Source organism: Scophthalmus maximus, chromosome 2 (assembly GCF_022379125.1).
Source record: "Scophthalmus maximus strain ysfricsl-2021 chromosome 2, ASM2237912v1, whole genome shotgun sequence".
Taxonomy (NCBI): Eukaryota; Metazoa; Chordata; class Actinopteri; order Pleuronectiformes; family Scophthalmidae; genus Scophthalmus; species Scophthalmus maximus.
Window position 1 is genome coordinate 30,209,504 of NC_061516.1, and position 23,108 is coordinate 30,232,611.

At 41.4% G+C, this 23,108-nt stretch overlaps 1 protein-coding gene and 2 non-coding genes across 7 annotated transcripts; 1 reads left to right on the top strand and 2 right to left on the bottom strand.

The window, feature by feature from the left end:
* Nucleotides 1–53: 53 nt before the first annotated feature.
* On the bottom strand, nucleotides 54–22,481 carry spag17 (sperm associated antigen 17). Of its 5 annotated transcripts, none has more exons than XM_035624046.2 (51): nucleotides 22,249–22,481; nucleotides 21,716–21,787; nucleotides 21,506–21,616; nucleotides 21,062–21,202; nucleotides 20,508–20,567; nucleotides 20,192–20,320; nucleotides 19,806–19,950; nucleotides 19,353–19,568; nucleotides 19,051–19,217; nucleotides 18,763–18,909; nucleotides 18,050–18,086; nucleotides 17,822–17,931; nucleotides 16,933–17,133; nucleotides 15,953–16,057; nucleotides 15,641–15,791; nucleotides 15,249–15,461; nucleotides 15,042–15,079; nucleotides 14,817–14,933; nucleotides 14,253–14,407; nucleotides 13,948–14,057; nucleotides 13,793–13,863; nucleotides 10,747–11,007; nucleotides 10,535–10,649; nucleotides 10,313–10,441; nucleotides 10,077–10,187; nucleotides 9,725–9,861; nucleotides 9,517–9,625; nucleotides 9,143–9,306; nucleotides 8,838–8,952; nucleotides 8,551–8,705; nucleotides 8,339–8,450; nucleotides 7,916–8,187; nucleotides 7,549–7,734; nucleotides 7,246–7,382; nucleotides 6,951–7,081; nucleotides 6,599–6,732; nucleotides 6,305–6,493; nucleotides 5,890–6,003; nucleotides 5,738–5,792; nucleotides 5,348–5,429; nucleotides 5,190–5,240; nucleotides 4,680–4,773; nucleotides 4,204–4,315; nucleotides 3,976–4,015; nucleotides 3,736–3,800; nucleotides 3,336–3,472; nucleotides 2,688–2,866; nucleotides 2,503–2,563; nucleotides 769–916; nucleotides 324–488; nucleotides 54–240 (listed from the first exon to the last, which is right to left on the bottom strand). In XM_035624046.2, the coding sequence occupies exons 3-51, from the start codon at nucleotides 21,593–21,595 to the stop codon at nucleotides 212–214; spliced, it is 6,192 nt and encodes a 2,063-aa protein (XP_035479939.2). In that variant the 5' UTR covers nucleotides 21,596–21,616; nucleotides 21,716–21,787; nucleotides 22,249–22,481; the 3' UTR covers nucleotides 54–211. The 5 variants fall into 5 exon arrangements, with proteins under 5 accessions (XP_035479939.2, XP_035479938.2, XP_035479940.2 ...); XM_035624045.2 differs by having other exon boundaries at nucleotides 6,305–6,490; nucleotides 10,307–10,441; XM_035624047.2 differs by having other exon boundaries at nucleotides 10,307–10,441; nucleotides 19,884–19,950; nucleotides 22,249–22,480.
* Nucleotides 16,768–16,838, bottom strand: trnag-gcc. The gene has a single exon. It is a non-coding gene; the product is annotated as a tRNA-Gly (tRNA).
* On the top strand, nucleotides 18,359–18,430 carry trnam-cau. Its single transcript has one exon. It is a non-coding gene; the product is annotated as a tRNA-Met (tRNA).
* Nucleotides 22,482–23,108: the final 627 nt, after the last annotated feature.

The following is a 23,108-nucleotide window of genomic DNA, read 5'->3' on the forward strand; positions in this document are numbered from 1 at the left end:
GAACACATGCACACTTACAAGACATGTCACAAAAGGGCCACTTGCTACAACGATTTCAGTGTTAAAAATAGTATTTATTTGGAAGAAAATATCAAAATCCATTCATACATTTCATTTTAGTGTGGAATGTAACAGAGGGCATGTGGTAGGCGGTTAATGGGAGGAATTAGGTGAAATCTGATTGCAGACTGGTGATGGTCTTGTGTATTCTTCATTGACTGGTGGTGCGATTCAGATTTCCTGCAATTTACAAACAAAAACAGGTTCAGTAATGCTGACACTCAGAGATGTGAAATTATAGTTTACATTTTTAAGACTCTGACCTGTTTTTGCTGCAGCTCTAGTCAGGAGGGTACTGGATGGTCTGTGCATGATTCCCTGCTCATCTGGCAGACTGGAGCACAGTTCAAGTGCCCTGGAGCCTTTCTTTTTGTGTGCGCTGGTGTGGTCCCTGAGCCAAACCTCATATAACCTCCCAGGAAGGATGGGTAAAAACTATTAAAGGACCAATATCACAGTATCATCTATATCTCTACACAGACCTGACTGACCATGGCTGGCTGAATTTGTTGACATTTCACAGGGCTCCATTTTAACGTCAATTAAACATGAATTAATTCAATTTCTTTCCTCGGGAAATTATTTTCTCTTTTCTGTCCTGCTCCTGACCTGTATGTTAGAGCTGTTACCACTTTTTTTAACATCAGAAAACAAGCCTGGAATATGAGCCAGACTACATGAAGGTATGCTGTAATGTGCAAAGGATATTAGCAGTGACCGGCAGGTAGAGGATGTCAGTCTCAGTGTGGATGATAATATCCTGGGAGATGTATTTCTTGGGCTCGACCTCTCCTGCTTGGGCTGTAGACATGGCAAACAGCTGGACCTGCAGTTCAGCCTGCAGACCGGCAGCCACCTAGACAAACATCAGTTAATGTGGGGCACATCTACAAACCCCAATTCCATTGAAGCTGGGACGTTGTGTAAAACTTAAATAAAAACACAATACAATGATTTGCTAATCCTTTGCATATTCAATTGAATACATTACAAAGACACCATATTTAATGTTCAAAATGATAAACTTTATTTTTTTTGTGCAAGTATTCACTCGTTTTGAATTTGATGCCTGCAAAACATTCCCAAAAAAAGCTGGGACAGGGGCATGTTTACCACTGTGTTACATCACCTTTCCTTTTAACAACACTCAATAAGCGTTTGGGAACTGAGGACACTGATTGTTGAAGCTTTGTAGGTGGAATTCTTTCCCATTCATGCTTGATGTATGACTTCAGTTGCTCAACAGTCTGGGGTCTCCATTGTCTTATTTTAAGCTTCATAATACTCCACACATTTTAAATGGGAGACAGGTCTTTTACTACGCAGCCACACTGTTGTAACACGTGCATGTGGCTTGGCATTGTCTTGCTGAAATAAGCAGGGACGTCCCTGAAAAAGACGTTGCTTGGATGGCGGCATATGTTGCTCCAAACCCTGTATGTACCTTTCAGCATTAATGGTGCCTTCACCCAAGTGCCTGGCACTAACACACCCCTATACCATCACCGATGCCGGCTTTTGAACTTTGCACTGATAAACATCTGGATGGTCCTTTTCCTCTTTGGCTCGGAGGACACGACGTCCATGATTTCCAAAAACAATTTGAAATGTGGGCTCGTCAGACCACAGCACACTTTTCCACTTTGCGTAAGTCCAGGCGTTTCTGGGTGTTGCTGATAAATGGCTTTCGCTTTGCATGGTAGAGTTTTAACTTGCCCTGGTAGATGTAGCGACGAACTGTGTGAACTGACAATGGTTTTCCTAAGTGTTCCTGAGCCCACGTGGTAATATCCTTTACAGAATGATGTCGGTTTTTAATGCAGTGCCGCCTGAGGAATCGAAGGTCACGGGCACTCAATGTTGGTTTTCGTCCTTGCCTCTTACATGCAGATTTCTCCAGATTTTCTGAATCTTTTGATATTATGGACTGTAGATGATGAAATCCTTAAATTCCTTGCAATTGTACATTGAGAAACTTTGTTTTTAAACTGTCGGACTATTTGCTCAAGCAATTGTTCACAAAGTGGTGAACCTCGCCCCTTCCTTGCTTTATGCTCCTTTTATACCCAATCCTGACACTCACCTGTTTCCAATTAACCTCTTCACCTATGGAATGTTCCAAACAGGTGTTTTTTGAGCATTCCTCAACTTTCCCAGTCTTTGGTTGCCCCTGTCCCAGCTTTTTTGGAACGTGTTGCAGTCATCAAATTCAAAATGAGTGAATATTGGCAAAAAAACAATAAAGTTTATCATTTTGAACATTAAATATCTTGTCTTTGTAGTGTATTCAACTGAATATAGGTTGAAAAGGATTTGCAAATCATTGTATTCTGTTTTTATTTACGTTTAACGCAATGTCCCAACTTCATTGGAATCGGGGTTTGTAATTCAAATATGAAGACAAACATTTACTGTAATCAAAAGATCCAGATGGAGACTTACAGGCCCGGGATTGTAGAGGACCCGGAGGCCTGTAGCAGGACGAGGCGGTTTCACATGAAACCTGGTACAGGAAGATTATTTAAAATGACCCAGAATTCGTCTGTGCTTATCTTCAAGTCTAGAATTACCTGTGTATCTAATCATTCACCCATCAATTAATTCATCATCTGGATCATCATCCATACCTGCAGGTGTCAACGCCCACATTCTTCATCGCCACACTAATGACCGAGGAGCTGCCCTCCTGCACTGTACCGAAGTCAACGATCAACGGCAGAAGCTGGAAGCCCCTCACTACCACACTGGGATCAGTCAGGGAAATCATTCGACACCTTCTCCTCACTGGATCTTCCACTGACAGGAACTGGAGCGGGGGACGACAACAACAGTGTGATGTGTGAATGAACATGTGTGAACAGTATTTGTTTGAAAGTAATAGAGAAGCCTGTGTACAGTATTTGAGTATTTTAGAAACCCATTTTTTTGATAATTGAATGATTACAGACTGGGACACAGACTGTTCAGAAAAAACAGTGACGTCAGACAGTTGTACACACATGCTCTGACGTGGCATATCACCACCTCGAGATGTGACTTTAGAATACTTTTTGTAATATTCACAGGTAAAAAAAATCTAACTGAACACAGCCTACACTTTACAACTGATGTAATCAGGATATTATTTAATTATTTCACTTGATTTCCATATTTTTGCCCCAAAAAATGTCACTTGGTACAATGTAATTTAATTAAATGTGCAATGTCAAACACTAGTGATACGCATACGATTTTTTGACCTTTTTCTAAATACATGTGTCTCACTGTTTGTGTACCTGTTGATTTGGTACGCTGCAGGGTTTAGAACCGAGGATGGAGGTTGGTATTCGGACTTTAGTCCTCCTGGGCTTTCCAGTCACATCCAACTGGACTGACTTATATGGCCCCGATGAAGCCTTCCAGATGCTTTCACCTGGCACACAGACACACATAGACATGCGCACCATCACATTTTCATTCTTTCATATGCGATTTTCAGTGTTTACATGACGTCCAACCTGGAAATAATGTAGTCTGAATAATATACGTTCTTGTTCAGAGTAATTCCTGATTTATTGCACTATTCCTAGACAACCTGCTTTTAGCTAATTAGAGGACATTCTGGCACTGGACACTACTTTAGTGAGTTCACTGACTGACATTTAACTATTAAGTAAATAAGGGTTAAGAGCAAACCAGCAGTCTGAGGTGTGGGGTTCGTGGGTCTCTTCTCAGGCGTCCTGTCACTTCCTGCTGCATGACTAAGAGGAAAATACCAGATGATAAGCACCAGTGTCTCAACAGCATAAAGTAAACAACCACATTATGAAATAAAAACCAACAGGAACAGATGCTTTGTCACCCACTATAACAAAGTGAAAACTTAAGTGAACAAAGGGAGAATAAAACAGTTCATAACATCCTTTTCATTATTACCTTGCAGACTGAGAGGGTGTTGGGTTTAAAGGTCGGGGAGCTGCAGGGACAATCCACAAATACAGTACATTATACAGAATACATGTTAATCAAATCTACAATTTATGCTTTTTAAGCACTTTGGTAAATTCAGACTCCATTTCTCCATAGGGACTCCTGACAGGACACCCTTTAAAATGAGTTTCATCTTTGTAGCTCCTAGTAAATACTGACAGAATTATGACTTACTGTTCTCTTGTGGGGTGACTGTTAGGAAGGCCTCAGCCTTGTCTGACTTGGGGATTGGTGGGAGATCCATGGATAGTCTCCTCATGTCTGGTGTTTGGTTCTGCAGTAAATTCTGAAAAAGCAAGACACAATGCTGTGTCTCTTATTTTAACAAAGTTTGGTTTAAAATCTTAACATTGTAATATTTTAACTGTTAAATGTAGCTCTAGCGTCAGTTCCGTCAGGAAGACTACTCTCTGGCATGCCACTACTCCATGGGAGAGATTTATTGTGCAGCTGCTCAGGGCAGATGGCCTCGACTACAATATCTCCCCATCGAGTCTAAGCGCCAAAGACTTGTCATCACATATTAACCGTCAAATCTGTAATAAATAATTACTCTTCATCCTCTTGTCTCTCCTGATGGAAATAAGAATAAATGTAACAAAGTATAGTTAAGTAGAAACAACATATTTAAGTGAACCCATATACAGTACCTGATATAATGGAATATTTTCTGGGTGGAAATACGGAACAATGTTATTCCTTCTCAAAGCCACTCGACAAGCCTTCTCCTCGCAAAGCTCCTTTCTGAAGTACACATGCACGCAGAGAAAATGACTGATGAGTTAGTGGCTAATGGAACAAATTGAATGTACCAGTTGCCTTGGGAGTGCCATAATCCCCCATGTTTGTCCATGTATCTATACTGCAACCCTCTTTTCATAGTACTGCAATAGCTTTGGTAGAGGCTGCGCTTTTGTTGAAAATATTTCCCTTCAAATGAGAATCGCAGCAGCAGCCATACATAAAGTCAGGGACCGAAAGTGTGACACGCAAAGGTGTGAACCCACAGACGTCCAGAAGTTGCTCTCGTGAAAATAACTCATAAAATATCTACTTTAAATGTCAGTGCATTAAACTGCAAAAACTAGAAACTTTTTTTCTTTTAGATGGCAATGATTGATTTTTATTTAACTGTATTTATAAAACTACTTTAAAATTACCTGTATTGTGCAAGTCTTTCAGTCCATTTTGACTCCTTCCCATTAGGAGAACTGGATATGAGAGGGGGTTTTAAAGGACATTCTTGTAAATATCACAAACTGTCAATTTAGAGAGAGCTACATTATCGATGCATGTGCTCCATTTTAATGTCTTTCACCTGTCACTGGTTGTGTTTTCAGAAACATCTGACTGCTCATCTTGAGCGTCAACACCTTGGTTGTACAGACCGCTTATGTCCACTGTGGATACACACAGAAGAATTTAGAGGAAGTGTCTGTGACACACACACACACACTACTCAAGTCACACTATTAAGTACGTAACTGGACTCAAAAAGACCTCAATATTTACCTCCCTTTTACAAAAATGTAATAGCTCAATGACAACAGACAATATTCAATTAATAAACTATGACATTGGCATCAATGGGCTGATTCCAGTCTAGTTCCAGCTATTACAATCTTCACATTATATAAGTGTGATTGATAAGTTCAGAGGATGGGAAATTATTAATTCACACACCAACAAATAAGTGGATGTTACCCACCTGAACACGACCTCTTGTCAAAGGTGTGATTTTCATCCTCTTTCTCTGTGAAAGACTAAAAAATACACATTTAATTATTTGTGTTTGTCGTGCGACGACTGTGCATGTGTGTGTGTGTGTGTGTGTGTGTGTGTGTGTGTGTGTGTGCGCACCAGGACCAGATTGAGGAGATCACTGGCTTTGTCACTCTCTTCCTCAGTGCGAGGCTCTTTAACCTTCCTGTCCTCTGATTGCTGCTCCCTCTCCATCAACTTCTCTATGTATTCCTACAGTCAAAGCCACATAAACACATTTGTCACAGTCATGTGAAAAAAAATGTCTCTAAAATGTAAAGTTTAAAAAAAAGTCTGACTGTTTTCAGGTAACCGTTATTTTGCTTTAACCCAGCTCACTCTAAACCAGTAGACAGAAGTCTTTAGTATAATTTTAACCTACTTATTTCTGAAAAGCATGCATTTTAGCACAATAAACAAAACCTAAAAGTAAAAAAAAACAACACAAATATTGCTCGGGAAAAATATGACTGCATAACCATTTTTACGAGAAAGGACAACGGATAGATAATACCTTCAGTCGTGAGTCTATAGTATTTTTAAGCAGCATGGTAAATGGTTGGTGCTGGCACAGTTCCCTCATTTCCAGGACTTTAGGGCAGCTCCTGGCTGGTTGGTGCTGTGCTGTAGAAGCAGCAGACCTCTCTCTTAGAGTCAGACCTCGTCCGATGTTGCTACCAAATGGAGGACCGGGGCACTTCTTCTGAAATAGAGAGAAACACAAAAAACCAAGGGAGTGTCGGTGATTGGCCCCTCGAGTGTGTTGTTGGCCTGTGTGAATCTACAACATGTTGATGTGTGCCAGTACCTCTACACTGGGGAAGTCACGCCAGGTGCGGTTTCTGAGGTTGGGAGGGGTGATGTCAGGGTTCCGTTTCCTGAGCATCCACTGGGACCACACACTCTGGTGGCTGGGCTTCAGGATGGTGATGCCAAATTCATCTGGAAAGGACACGCACAGAAAGACACCCACAAACTTTACACATCTTCAATTTATTTCAATAGATGACTGAATGGGTAATGTACCTTCAACTTTAGTCAGTTTAAGATCTGGAAAAACATATTATGCATTTCACTAAAACATGCCTTTAGAATCATCTCCTAAAATATTATTTTATGAGTACTGTGTTTCTTTATTGACATGATATTGAACAGTGCACCTTGTGTGTCCGGCAGTGGTTCCTTCAGCACTGCTATGGTGGGGTCAGAGTGCGCCTGGTCGAGGAGCTCCTCTACACTCTGAGCGCTCAGCAGTTCAGTTCCTGAGCCATCCTCATGTACCAGGAACAGCCTGGAACACGACATACTGGCTTTTATTTACCAATATTAGCAATAACGAAATAGTCAGAGGTCATTAGTATGGTATCGGACTATTCATTAATTATTTATGTGTAAAAAGCTTCAATAGTGAGGAAATATCAAATAAGTCACTGTATGTAATTTATGGAAGCCTACCTGGAACAAGGTTCTCTGTGTTTTGTATGAAGCCTGGCCACCTCTCTGTCCTCCTCCTCAAGCTCTTCCTCATCATTTTTCAGTGTGCTTGGAGCAAGACTGCAGGTCAGCACTGATATCTGCCCATCCTCCATCACCTGCAACATAGCTTGCCAGTTTCCAACACTGTGCTATAATGCAGATTGAGACTGAGATTATGAGGGTCTGTCTCTTAGATCTAAACTCCTTGTCTCCAAATACTAGCCACATTTAAACATAAGCATCCTGATATTGAACCATCCTCTAATAAAACTGATAACCGACCTGGAAGTGGTTCCCATCGGGGTCTGTAACATCGCAGGCCACTTTGTCTGTGTGACTCAAGGTGTAGCTTCCTGGCTGGTTTGTGGGAGCACCACACTTTTGACTGGGGGTTACTAGTGGGTCAGAGGAGTACACGCACTTGCCGTCACTTTGGATCTGCAGGATCCCCGCATCAGAAGGGAACACCTTGGATGCATGAGCACACAAACACAGTAAATATAATTTTAAAAACCATGCAGGTAAGCAGACAAATGTGCAAATGTGTTTTTAATCAATGATTCTGTCTAAGAGAGTCTATCAACAAACATTCTGCAAGATTTGACTCATGTTTTACTTTGTGTGACCTTATTTGGCATAATCCCCTCACCTGATAGTCTCCTTGGATGTTCCCAGTTATGACAGTTCCATCAGCTAAAAAGACATGAGCCGTATGTCGCTCTGGATACATCACCACTGTGGCGCAGCCCTCCTTCTCCACCAACAACACTCGCTCTTTGGTTGACACACTTCCTTTATCAGTTTCGCATCCACTCTTATTATTCTTACACAACATATTTTCGTCGCACTCCCTGTCATCGACAGTGCAGTCACATACACATTCAGAAGTGGCGTTAAGAGTCACAATCTCATGCTGCTCCCCTGGAGAAGGAACACACACATTGACATCAGGTTAAAAAACTATACATAATATAAGCATTACATTTGTTAGTGCAGGTTTGAATGTCTGGTTGCTGTGAGCTTATGTGAGACAAATATTGACTACTGTGTGCATGTACTGTCTGCTGGTCACCTGGTTTTTCTTGGCAGAGACTGGTGATCCTGGTTCCATCAGCATGTTCCACACTCAGAGATCCGTCTGGGTTCTGGACAGAAACAACCAGATCCTCCCGGCTCCGCATCACCTGACACATCGATGCATTAATAGTGACACCCTGAAACATGATGTCATTACGGAGACAAATGGTGACCTGTGGAACAAGAGGAGTAATACTGTGCTCCTACCTCATGGGTTATGGGGTCTGTAGCCTTGAAGGCAAGAAGACGGTTTGTGGGCAAGTGTTTGTGTGTGGTCCCCACAGTGCAGATGCGAACTCCAGAGGGAGTCGTAGTCAACCAATACCCTCTCTGGAAGTCAGCCGCCTTCTCTGTTTTCTGCCCTGTACAAACACACAAAGGATTCAAAGACAGTGTGACACTATCACTGAAAATACTTCATTATCCTCACGGTTTTGGGAGGGGGGGCATCATACAGTGCCACCATTTCAGATTCAACAGCACTGTAGTCTGACCTTTCTTGTTGTTCTTAGCTTCCTTGGGAGGGTTTTCCTCCTCAACTTCAGAGTCAGCCACCCACACTGGACCACTATCCTGGCTGAAACTGACTGACCCATCTGCAAACAGCACCTACAGAACACACAGATGAAGCTCATGATTTGTGTGCCTTTTGCAAGCATAATGTCATTAGAGTTCTTCACCATTTTTTTCAGGGAATTCTTGATGTTGCAACTCAGCGTGTAGTACCTACCCTGAATCAGTCATACATTTGTTACCACGTTTGCTTCTATATGAGTAGTGCATGCATACAAATGTGTACCTCTGTGGATTCATCTCTCATGTTACGGATCACAGTTCCCTGGCAGGTGACAATGCGGGACAGTTCCTTGGAGAGAGAGGCGTCCCGAAGATGGCTCACCTCTCCCGTGCCATGGAGAGGAAAGCTCTGTCTCACCAGCATACTATGCTCCTCTGAGGACTCTCCTGGACATGTGATAAATACTTGAGAATGAATATGAGCAGGAATATGGTTGAAATGGAGTATCATGCTCAAATTTTAAAGACGACACATTCATTTAACACTTGACTCTTTGTTGGTTTATTGGTATTCTTTCCTCAAAGTACACAGGCCTTTTGTAAGAATGTGAGAAAACACACATATACTGTTAATTCCTAAGAATGTGTATCACTGACCTTGAGTATCCTCTCTAAGAAACTGCAGCAGGAGGCCATTAGGAACAGACAAGTTGAGACTGTTGAATGGACTCGACAGCAATGCTCGCTGACCTTCACACACCTGAGACTATAAAAAAATACATGAGGGTTTAGTAGTTTGACAACAACAACCTTGCAACATTATCGCCCATGGTCAAGATTATCTATGCATGCACGATTGTGAAACCTTGGACTCTTCCAGTTTGTCCTGGCTGGATAGGCTGTGTTTCAAGGGAACTGATTCCAGGTCTGTTTCTTTGGTGTTCTGGGTGGAGGAGAGATGGATGGCCTCTGTGCTACCCCCTTCTGCTTCCTGGGTTTTCACTACATCACCATACACAAACATGGTTAACAATGCCTGCGCAGCAAAGTAGATTCAACTTTGTCCACTCAAAAGAATATCGGGATTATAATGATCAGTTATACTATATACACTTCACTTAACTCAAACTGCTTTTTACTGTAGGTAAAGACTAAAATCCTTAAATATAAGTGAAAACTTCACAAAGGCTGAAAATCATGTGTTTTAAGTGAAACACCTTCATATTCTCCTGTTGGGCCGTAGAAACTGTATGAGAGGTGAACTCCGTTGTTCAGCACTGCTGAGAGCGAGCCCTGCTTCACCTGTTTCCCCTCCAAAGGCTCTGACACTGGGATGGATGCACACACACAAACATTCACAGGTCATCTTAGTTTGTCCATGGGTATTATCCGCACAAACTTTTTGCAAAAGTGGATGAAAGAAAAAATCAAGCTCTCATGTACCCACCTTTACCTTCACAATCTTCCTTTTTGTCATTAATTTCTTTGCCCTGGGGCGGAGGTGGATAAATAACAACTTGGTTGATGTGTGTGTAGAAATTATGTCCATCCTTCTTCACAGCCACTTTCAGCAGGTTGGAACCTGGAGGGAAAACAGCACAAAGCAGGTTGCTGAACTGTCAATGGTTTGATTTTGTCTGGATGTAAGCACTGTCGTTGTGCTTATGAAATATACCTTCAACATAGCTGATATTCTCCACAGTGATGTGGCCTCCGTCTGAAGTGAAAAGGTACTGGAGGCGACCAGACACGTGGATCAACTTCCCATCCATGCCGTAACCTGCGAAACCCTGAACATCCACACATAACAATGTTTTTCTTGTATCTGTGTCCTGCTGTTTATTTTTTAATGCAAAAATAAACTCAGCATATTCATGATTTTCTCACACTGGCTTGCTCCTCTGTGTGATGCAGGTCTTCGTTTTCCTCCACAGGGGGAACTGTGGTAGTAATGGCCTCTCCGGGAGTGTTGGCTGGGCCGCCTGCTGTCTCTGCTCTGCCCTTCTTGCCATCAGCCAAACCTTTATTCTTGTTATTGTCCGTCGGCTTAGCCTCCTCCTTCGGCTGCTTGTTTTTCGGTGTATTCTCCTTCTTTGATTTCTTGGCCATCTCCTCCACCTTTAGCCGCTCCTCCTCCAATTTCCAGGCCTGTGATATCATGCACACGTTGACATAAACTGCAGTCAAAGTATGAGGGACTACAAAGTATTGATTAGACTTTGGAGATTTTAAGCTTCATCATCAAACTTAAAGGGCCCCACTGCCCCATGAAAAGTCTTTTTCCGTTTTTTGTATTTTACATATCATGCCAAACAGAAGTCATTTAAGGTCACTTTCCCTATACACCTTATTCCTCATTCCTGTGGGGTACTGTATAAAAGATTGTGGATGAAAATTAACGTGATTTGTGAAACCTCACCCTAACCCCAAAACAGGCCGCTGGACTGGACGGCCTTCCCAATGATTTTTATAAGAAGTTTGAATCTCAGTTAAAGGAACCCCCCCTCAACATGTTTATCGATTCTTTTCAAGAAGGGATTTGTCCATTCCTCCATCCTTAAGGGGTGCCTTGATCAAACTTTTTCCTAAACCTGGAAAGACAAATGATAAATGTAAGAATCTAAGACCAATAAGTCTTTTAAATTCGGATTTAAAAATTATATTTTACCGAAGAGACTAGAAAGTTTACTACCTGGAATCCTGAATGGAGATCAAAATGGATTTATTTTGGTACGTCAGGGTTTTCACAATGTAAGAAGGGTCCTAAATATTCTACATAACCAGATAGATGTACAGATGCAGCCCTTCTGTCACTTGACACAGAGAAAGCTTTTGACAGGGTCGAATGGGCAACCTGTTTGAAGTACTTGATAGGTGTGGGTTTGGGGAAAAAATTGCAATTGGGTGAAACTATTATACAGAGAGCCATGTGTAGGAATAGTTATTAAATAATAATCTATCTAAACCAATTCAGATCAATAGAGGGTGTAGACACGGTTGCCCCTTATCGCCCTTATTATTTACGGTTGCAATCGAGCCTTTAGCAATTGCAATAAGGTGGCACTTACTGATATCGGGCATATGTATATTTCAAGTCGAACATCGCATTTCTCTTTATGATGATGATGTTATTATCTTTCTTAAAAATTTGGGAGAATCTGTTCCAGCACTTATGGAGGTCATTAAAAGATTTAAAAAGTATCGGGATACAAAATTTACAACTCCAAATCCTCCATTTTATTGTTTAATTCAGATGAAAGAAATAACCTACTGACTTGTGAGTCATTTTAATTCAGTTAATAACTTTACATACCTTAGTATTCAAATTACTCACAAAATAGAAGAAATTGTTCAAACCAATTATAATCCTATCTACTTATGAATCAATTGAAAGATGGTCGTTACTTCCAATCTCCCAATTAGGTAGAATAAATGCATTGAAAATGAGTATTCTCCCCAAGTTATTATATCTCTTCCAAAATATTCCTTTGCCACCTCCTCCACACTTTTTTCTAGATTAAAGAATCTTTTCTGTAATTTTTTATGGAAAAATAGACGCCCCAGACTTCGTTTGTCCCTTCTGTACTTACCCTATGAAAGGGGAGGGCTTCAATGCCCCATTTGTTGTGTTATTATTTGGCTAGTCAAATTAGAACGATGAGGTTTTATTATTCCACAGAAAATTTGCCTGCGTGGAAAGATATTGAATCTGATTCTAAAAAAGATCCTCTTAAAAACCCTAAAAAGAAAACAACTAATCCTATAGTAAAGAACATGATTGTGGTATGGTAGGAAGTACATAAATTTGAATGAAACTCCTGTTCATTCCAGATATGGTCCAATTTGGGGTAATAATCGTTTCGTACCGGGTAGAGCTGATGGTGGTTTTAAATTATGGGTTGATAGAGGAATAATACAAATTAAGGATATCTATAATCCAGATGATGATAATATTAAAACATTTGAGGAACTGGTAGTTGTGTATAATATCCCCAACAAACATTTTTTTTTTTTTTTTACAACTCATGAGTTTTATTAGATTTCATCACAATCAGTCCACTAACCTCCCAGCCCTATCCTCACTGGAGGAGAATTTAATTAAAAATCCCTTTGGTAAAAGAATCATTTCGGGTATCTATAACCTTTTAAGTTACAATCGCTTGTGTCCTCAGATTCTAAACTAAAATGTTTATGTACAAGATGTGGGAAAGACAAAGAAGAATTTATCCAGTGTATATGGAAGTGTCCAAGAATAAGAGAATTCTGAGAATTAGTTGGACTGATAATACAGGAATTTGTATTGATCCGAATGAAAATAGAACCTAAACTTTTTGTTCTAGGTATATATCCAAAGAAACACAATATAAGTCAAGGTAACCAGATTTTTGTTAACGTGCCTATCACAGGCCAAAAGATTGATTGCAGTAACATGGAGAACAGTGGGAGACCAAGTATTATACAGTGGTTCAAAGAAATTTCTTTATGTCTTTGTTTGGAAAAGATTACTTTCACACTCAACAAGATGAGTTTCAATTAATATGGGGCCCTTTCATAAATTATATTAGGGACAAAGATTTATCTCTTGTTTGGGAAATGGGGGAGGGATAATGATAACCTCTGCATTAAAGGCCATGTACTAAACGTGCTCCGGATGAAAAATAGAAAATGAAATGATATATCCACTCCCCTTATTTTTAAATTCTTTTACTCTATTCATTTATTTATTTTATGTGTGTTTGTGTATATGTGTATCTATGTGTGTATATGTATTATGCTATTTTATTTTATTTATCCATCTATTTTTTGCAAATGTGTTTATTGTTATTACTTTGTGTATGTATGTGTATATATACTCTTTGATATAGTTTGTTAAATGATGCTGGACATGCATTTATAGATGTACCACAAACTTATGTTGGGAATTTGCACTTACTTTAAGGGAGTCCTTTCTGATGACCGGCTCCAAAGTTTTGTCCTCCTCTTCCGAATCTGTAGCCTTTACATCTAGTTCAGGAAGAATTTTTTTTTTTCATGTGTATGGTGGTACAGTAAGAACATTCTCAATGTCAGAGTTGATGGCTACAGTACCTGTTGGAAACTCAGCAGGACTGAGATTTCTAAGTTGCATTGCCTCTCTCTTTAACTCCTCCCCTCTTGTCCAATCCAAAATGATGTCTGCAACATGTTCCAGATACTTCCTATCAAAAGGACAACAACAGAGTTTTAATGTTAAACACTCCACATATACTGTATTCTACCAGTCAGGTTATATATCTATAGATATATATCTATATCTATATATAGTCTCCCAACTTTGGCCCTGAATCATCAGGTGTTTGTTCTGCATTCTCACAAAAAAAATCATCATGTGAAATTGAGAATTTAATGCTGACCTAAACTTGACATCTGTGTGAAGGGCTACATCCCAGAACTCCTTGCACTGGTAGTCGGGACTTCTAGGATTGTGGCAAAAAATGTACAGGATGTTTTTATGGCTTCCTCTGAAGGTGTCCAAGCAGCGGTATTCTTCCGAGGCAACCTGGAGCACCTGTGATTAGAAAAACAAAACCTAATTTGTACAAATTCTACAGATTGTAAAAAAGTAAAGTGGAATTGGGACCCTGCTGGTAGAGTGTGTGTACTTATTTGAATTCCTGAGATGAACAACATGCTACTCTGCTGCTGTCCTGACCTTAAGTGTGAGTTGTCTATTCTATAATCAAACACTGCATTTAACACAATGTCCGCAGCTTTTCACATTAAAAGCTTCTCTGCAAAGAGAAATTTGCAACTGAACTAACCTATTCGGTATGCCTAATCTCATGCTGATATGATGGTGGTATAGCATGCATAAAATTAGATTAGGTTTGAACACAATTAGCAAATTTACAAAACAAGCAAGATAGGCGATGTATACATGGCAGGCACAACTGCCAAGACAAGATAAGAAAAAACACCTGTGGGAAGATAGAAGCATCGTGGTGTTCAGCATAATGCCAGTCAAACAGAGACCTCAGCCTACAGCTCTGAAGGTCAGACAGCTCCACATGGCGACGCACTCTCCCACTGAACCGCTGGAGAAAAAAATAACATGGCACATTATTGGGAAAAAATTAAAATGTCTTTTATTAAAGCATACAACAATGTAGGAAGCTACGGAAATAAGAAGATCTAAACAATACCGCTGTGTTAGCAGAGTCCTCAGTGGGGAATGTTGGCTCTGTAGTTGAAACAAATAATGTGGCATGACAGTAAAGTTGAATGGTGTCACATATACAGCTGAGAGACGTCACTGCAATCATGTTTCTCAAGTCAGATGTACCTTGTACTGTATTTAAGACAATGTCACAACATCACAGTAACTGAATTAACCAACAAATGTATCACACCTTTGGTCTGTGAGTTATGAAGCTGCTGTTTGGCGTAGGATAGTGGACTGTCCCAGGGTATTGTTGTGGGTGTCCGCGGCTCTGCTTGTCCCAGTGTTCCCACTGTTCCTGCAGCATTCAGTAGTACACCATTTTGGTCCAGCCTGGTCAGTGGCATAGTCTCAAACACGCTCTGATGAAACAGACGCTCCATCGTGGACCATGACACAAATTCTGCAGGATATCGTCACATTACAAAGTCATTTGCAAGCCGACCAAACAAGAGCTTTCTCCAAGAAAAAGGACTGACCAACATTAATACAGATGAAAAACAGAGCAACAAGCGAATAATCAACAGCAATGGGCATACTGTATTGAGGTGGGTGCCTCTGATTTTATTTTCTGGCCCTGACCATCTGTGCAGTAGTGCTGCAGCTGCTGTTTGACTGCCATCCAGAAGGAACTGCTCATTCTCCGATGGCCTACAGAATGGATAAGCTCCCAAACTGGAGCCAGCTTCATCATGGTCAACTCCACCTCCACTGGATCGAACCCCTGCACAGCCTGTGAAGAAGTCATGTACACACACACGAACACAAAGCTTATTAACAATTGTGTGCACCAAATGTGAAGATAGGGACAGACCACAGTTGAGATTACACTAACTACATGGCATTGTCCTTTGTCAACAGAAACCGCAAACAGAAAAAAAGAAATCTGCTTACACTGATGTCCCTCAAGCGCAGTGCCCTCTCATCGTTATGTCTGACAACAAGAGGGTGATCTGACTTCTTCCGAGTCTCCTCTGCTCCAAACTTCTCCACTAGCCTCTAACAAAGAAGTCAAACACGAATAAAACACAAATTATTTAATTCTGTGCAGTGTGTGTGAAAATTCAGGAGCCCTAGGGGAAATCCCTCAGCGAGTTTTACAGTTCCAATATGCAAGGAATTCTCCATACTCCATATCTGAATAATTGCACAGTGCATGAGGTTATGGTACCATCTGCTGGACATATTTTGGATAAGTTTATTGCTTAGCTACACTCTTCACAATAACCAAAAAAAGCTTTCACAATATTTAGAATACATACATATATCTGAGATTCTCGCATTCATAGCAGTGTTTTTTGGTGGGGATAAAATTTTTATTAGGGTGAAAATTGAGAAATCAAAAAGAAGGTCTCCTAGTGTTTTGTAAGTAATTTAATTATTAAATGCTCAATTTAATTTCATCAATCATGCCTCAGGTTTAAAGTCATCAATCAATCAAATCTCTTTGATCAATGATTGAAAAAAACATGCAAAAGCAAGAAATGAAAGAAGAGCCTGATTTCTGTCGTTGGCTTTACGTCTCCACTAGAAGGCCAGTATTTCACCCCCCGACACCACTTCAAATTTCTCTGTGTGTACTGAAAGAGGTTGTCCTCCTACCACATCCGGATGGCTGGAGGGTCTTAAGTGCCTGTGACCCACCCTACCAACTGAAATACGACCTATCTACAAATCTCCAGCAGTCTCCTGACCGAAAAAAAGACTGCTGCATTGGCCGGGAATCGAACCCGGGCCTCCCGCGTGGCAGGCGAGAATTCTACCACTGAACCACCAATGCTCGCATGTTTGCCACAATCCATATTACAATTTTTTCACCTCACTATGTACGTTAGTGTGTGCGCATGTGTAATCAGACGTTATGGCCACTATACCTTCTTGTCTTCCTCATTCTGTACCACAGTCAGTAAGCTGTTTAGCATGTGGCTTCTCTCGTCTTCTGAGTGCACCACAGGCAGGAAGCTCTGGAGCATGTGGTCGACCAGCTCACAGTCTAACCAGGGATCATCAGGAGGTTTGGGCCTCTTAGCCACATGGAACTTGGTTAAGTCGGACTGCTCTGTGGAAATCACCACCTTAAGACATGAACATGAAAATAGTTAAAAGAAAGGCCCCTTCCAACGAGCCTTGTTCACAAATTGGCTGCACCATAACCCCAACCCTTCACCCTAATCCTAACCCTTACAACCAAGACCACTTTCACACCAAAATGTAGTGTAGACCCGGATATTTTAAACACGGGTCAACCCGCGTTTAATCGGCAATTGGCTTCTTTGGCCCTGTGTTTGTGTACGTAGCTGCAGCCAAAAGACAGTTTATGGCCACTGTTTAATGAGAGACCGCCTGATGAGGCCGTGTATGTCCGCCAACTGGTTGAAATAAAGTACCCCGTTCTGAACCTCATCGATGATCTGGATTGTGTTAGTTGTTACCACCAACAAGCCAAAGCTAGGCTAAGCGAGCTAGCTACATGCGAGAGGTCTCTTTACTACAGCTGGTGAGGTGACAGTAGTTACCGACGGAGGAGTCGAGCCTTCATTGCCTCCGTCATCGCGCAAATTAGCAGGTTCACCCGGGTGTGATCAATGCCAATCGGCGCTGACGCCGATTAACACACACACACACACACACACACACACACACACACACACACACACACACACACACACACACACACACACACACACACACACACACACACACACACACACACACACACACACACACACACACACACACACACACACACACACACGAACAGACCTGCTCCAGCACACAGTGTAAAATAAGGGGCACTGAGCAAGCTTCAGGTGGAACCAGGTCCAGTAGGTTGCTATAATAACGCATATCCACATCTGTAGAGAGCTTGGTCTCTGTCCACAAAGAAGAGAGGATAGGAAAAGACAGAAGTTTAGTTTGTCATCCTAGTTTTTATTTCAAAAACACACGCATGCCCACGCACATACACAAGAGAGAAGAGAAAAGTTTTACCTTGGTCCTGCACTGACTTCTTCCTGGAGCGTGGAGTCTGGCAAGTGAAACACACAACTCTCAAAGTAAAACGTTTTAATATATTGAAACTATACAACTAATATCCAGCCAACTGATTGCTTCTCACTGGGCAGGTTAGGACAGCTGACGGCACTGTTCTTCAGTGAAACTTTGTTAATAGAAAACTCAAAAAAAGATCATGCTGTCAGTGTTACTATCTTATCATTTATCTTAAGGCCATTGAACAATGGCTGCAACATGGTGTTGCAGCAGTGACATAACACAATGATTGCTTGCCTGAGCCCCTATAGCAGAGTGGCGCAGCGGAAGCGTGCTGGGCCCATAACCCAGAGGTCGATGGATCGAAACCATCCTCTGCTATCATTGTTGTTTTTTTTTTTTTGTGAAAAGACAGCTTTTGGTTTGGACAGTGGCTTAAACAGATTAATATGTCTGAAAACATGAACTGTGTTATGTCATCTGCTATCATTGTTTTTTTTTGTTAAAAGACAGCTTTTGGTTTGGACCGTGGCTTAAACAGATTAATATGTCTGAAAACATGAACTGTGTTATGTACAACAGTGAGGTGACATTATTGATTTAAAGACGAAATCAACTGTTGATGTATCAGGAAAATAATCTGTAGATAAATTATAAAAAGAATCCCCACATTGTGTGGTTTCTCTGACTGAAATGTATGTCTGTGTATGTACCTCTGCAGGCTGACAATCCAACACAACAACTGTGGGCACACTGATGAGCTTGATGTTGTCTATGTAGTGCTGATGCTGCCTGCGCCAGTCCAAACAGTCATAGATGAGATTGGCAACACCATCAAAGATTTGGTCTCCCAACTTTGGCTGGATACGGAGTCAACCCAGACATAAAAATGAGGCACAGGCATTGAGTATAGACAGGGCTTGAGAGTGATGACAATTTTACAGCAGAAGGTTCGAGACAAAACATAAAAAATCCAGAAAAAATGACAATGCATATCTCACCACAGACTCGGGCTCCTGTACGTGGAATGAAGTTAAGAGATCTGGAACAGTGTAGCTGAGCTGAGCCACACTGTGGAGCCTGGAGTCCAGTGGTGCGCCATCCAAAACTGGTCTCAGACCTGACCAGAAGAGATCTAGTCTCTTGGCCTGAGCAGCCTTCTCCAAGTCTGTGATTTATTAGATAAATTTTTCCCTCAAACGTAAAGATAAATTTGAAAGCATTCAAAAACGATTTGAGCACTTCTGATAAGCCTTATTAAATGTGCAAAGAAGGAGATTCGCAAATACTGAGGGCCATCTACCTGCATCCAAATCTGGAGACATGCTCTGACTCTGCTCATTGCCCTCAGAGGTGCGTTGTTGTTCCTGCCGCACTTCACAAGTTTTTCTGTGCTCCGAACACAGTTTGATGACATTCGCTACGTGCACACCTATGGCATCAAGGAGCCCAAGCAGCTGGGGCTGGTAGAAGCCCAGCACCAGGACGTAGTGTTGAGGACCATCGTCTGGCTCATCATCTGTGCCCACACACAAAACACAGAAGTCAAATTAAAAGTATATTAACCATTCATGCCCACCCTCTTCTGTTTTGTACACAAAAACATACACATTAGCAATCTATACACATATTGTAAAAGTAGGTGGTAGCCATAGACCTCTTGTATGGACACATTAATAATCTATTCCTTCACTCATTATACTGCTCTAGTTAATTAACAGTGGTTTTATAAACTATAAGACTTTTGAACTTTAACCTATGAACTTGGGCGGCTCAACATCATCCCTGCGCTTCAGCTTGGTCTCCTTGGAAGATTGCGCAGGTGACGTCTGACCTTTTCCCTTTCTGGGAGGAGCCTTCTTGGCAGGGGGCAAACCGTTTTTTGCCTGCTCGTCCTCGGCCTTAAAACGGAAGTGGACAACATGACACAAAAACTGAGAAAAAACAAATATCTCTTTTTTCGTTGCTCAGTAAGTAGCAAGTAACTCTTTAGTGCAGAAATATGAATCTAGAATGATTTTAACACTTCATAGTTTTACCATATTACAGATGGATCGTGAGAGGGGCTTGCCCTCAAGTTCAAGACTGTTACTAAATCATTGACACATGTAAAAAGAATCACATATATGAAGACACACTCGCCTGCTTGGCTGCCCTCCTCTGCTGATCTCTGGCTTTGATATCAAGCAGCTGGAACTTCAGTATTTTTGCCATTAGGTCACATGGAATCTCCTCTCCTGCATCCAGCAGCAACATCGCCGACTCTGTCACCTACACATACAAAACATATGAGACACAAAAGAGCAAAGCAAACGTGCACACACTAATGCAAAGGTTATACTACACACACTGTTTCTATTCAGACACTGCTAAGGTGGCTTGAAACATATTAAAAATATATATTCTCTGCTATTCTCTACTACTATCTATGTTCTCCTCCAGGACGTCCCAAGCCTACCTCATAGAACATGGGGACGTCGTCAGGTTTTTTAGTTTTGGGATTCCCCAATTCATGGATCTGTAAGTTGGACAGAAGAAGGTTTTCAAATGACAAACAACAAGGTGTCGCACTGACATCGTTCATTAGGTAGATCAGTTAAAGATGGAATAACACTCAAGAGCATTATACTTATATATACTATATATATACTTATATCAGCCATTCATGTTGTTGTTGTTGGTAAAGTGGGGAGCGCAAATGTATACAATCTGAGATGTAACAGAAAATAGTTGTGCAATGATCAAAACATGACAGAAAGAACTATCATCAACTAGATTGGGACTGAGATGAGTGTACAAATTCTGAACTAATGCCTGTGCATTCAAGAGAAATTGAACATGTAATGACTTCAAATGTGAACTTTTCATACAAGGCACAACATGCTAATGAGAATTAGGAAGGGGTTAGTTAGGGGTTAAGTACAGTTGTGACCTAATGGATTGGGGGGGGGGGGGGCGTATAACAATAAAGGAGACATTATTCATAAAAAAAAGGACAAATAAATAAAAAACCTTTGTAAGAGTGTTGTCCCAGGTCAACAGGGTGAAGAGTTGGCGTTGTGGCCGCTGAACGGCCAGAGCCAGGGCCTCCATCAGCTCCTCGTCCTCGCCACTGCTCCCGACCACCAGACACACGCAGGCCCGCCACGACTCCTGGAAGCGCCAGGAAGAAAACACTCACATCGGGGTCGACAGCTCGAGTCCAACATGGCTCACGTGACCCCCCCACTTCCGTTTCCGCTACAGTTAATGGACAGGTGGTTCGACGGAGTCGTCATGCGTCACGTGACCACAGAGAAAAGCGCGCGACGCGTTCGTCACGGGACACCTGTCATGGCGGCGCCGACGACACCTGACCATTCACCTAGTCGTCAGTGTCACTTCGCGTGGTAACGAGAGAGCGATGTTTTGAATGATGTTAGAAACCAAAGAAAGAGTTCAGTGAGACGGACAAACCTCTCCCAGCTGCGCTGTGGCGAGGCCGGCCTCCCAGTTCTTGTTCGGAGCCGCGGCGGCCTTTTTGGCTGAGCCCTTTTTGGGAGCCATTTTTTACTCAGTGACGATCTCCTAAATTAAAAAAAAATCGAGTGGGAAAAAAAGAAAAATAAAGTTGTATGTGATGACAAGAAAACAGTTTGAGAGTCTGTGTATTAACTGAATAAATACAGTGGAATTTCGTTGTGGCTATTGCCGGGTGTCGTCTCGACTCCTGTCGTGGCTCGCGTTACTGTGTGGGACCTAAACAGCCATCAAAGGAGGTTTGGTGGGAAGAAAAGGAACCAATTAGAATTAAGTTCATTGCTGTTGTCAGGTAGAATCTGTATCTCTAACAGCAAAACATTTAAGGGTGGCTAGTCGAGTCTGACGTGTCGACCAATCACAGAGGCCATTGATAGCTACGCTCTGCTGTATCTGCTAATGATATATTGTATTAGTAGTAAAGTGTATTGTATATGTATAGTGTCGCCTGCTAACGTTAAAATATCTTTAAGAGAAAGGCCAACAAGGGGGGGGGGCCAGGAGAATATACTACAATATGTACATGTCAATACATTTTGGAGATCAACATTCCAACACAAGCTACAATAATAATAAACAATAAAAAAAATGATGGAAGACCAACTCCGAAAATACATATTTCAATGAACATAATTCAGAAGACGGCAGGTGGATGACGATGCTTCAAAACGGATACATACTGGTTGGAGTGGAATGGTTAATAGCGGGCTCTGCAGCTCGAGTGTAGTGGGATGCGATGGCAGGCACGTTGCACAGTCTGCCTCCTCAGTGGAATCACCCAGCAGCTGCTACTGGATACAACCAATGAAAACACTCTCCCAAATTATCAAGTGAAAGTGATAAATAGTTTAAAAGCCGCAAGTCAATCCTTACTTTCCCCGTGAGCGTCGCTTGTGTTGCCCCTGACAACCACAGGGACACGCGTCAGACGTACCAAAGTGACTTTTCCTGTAATCTTTCAAAATAAAGGCAAGAAGGCGCACACATTTTGGTGTCAGTATGTTTGACTGGAATACTGATAGAAAAATTATCGCAAAGTGAGTAACTGCGGTAAATATGTTTCATATTTTTTAACCAAATTTATCTTATAATTTTTTGTAGGTTAATTTCAGTCAAATGTTATCACGCTATTTCTCCACTAGATGGCAGCAAAACCCCGTTGGAAATTCCAAACATCCTGAACGAAAGCATTTATCCCAAAATTATGGCGATAATCTTACACAGTATTTCACTATTTTACATAACGTGTAATTATTGTCATAATTTTAATAGTACACAGTGCAACCATTATGTAAGGAAGTGATCCAAAAGTTGGCCAGACTAGTTTAATGTTCAGTACCAGTTGAATGGCAGTCATTATGAGAATCCCTCAGTTTGATCCTGTAGCTGCATAAAGAAGCTGAGCCACAAAACTGTGACTGACATTATGAAAGACAGCTGGGCTGGTGTCAGTGCCAGAACTACTGGCACTGACAGTTCGCAAGAATGGGTATCTGGATCACATAGTCTTTGGTGTCATCCAACTGTATAATAAATAATG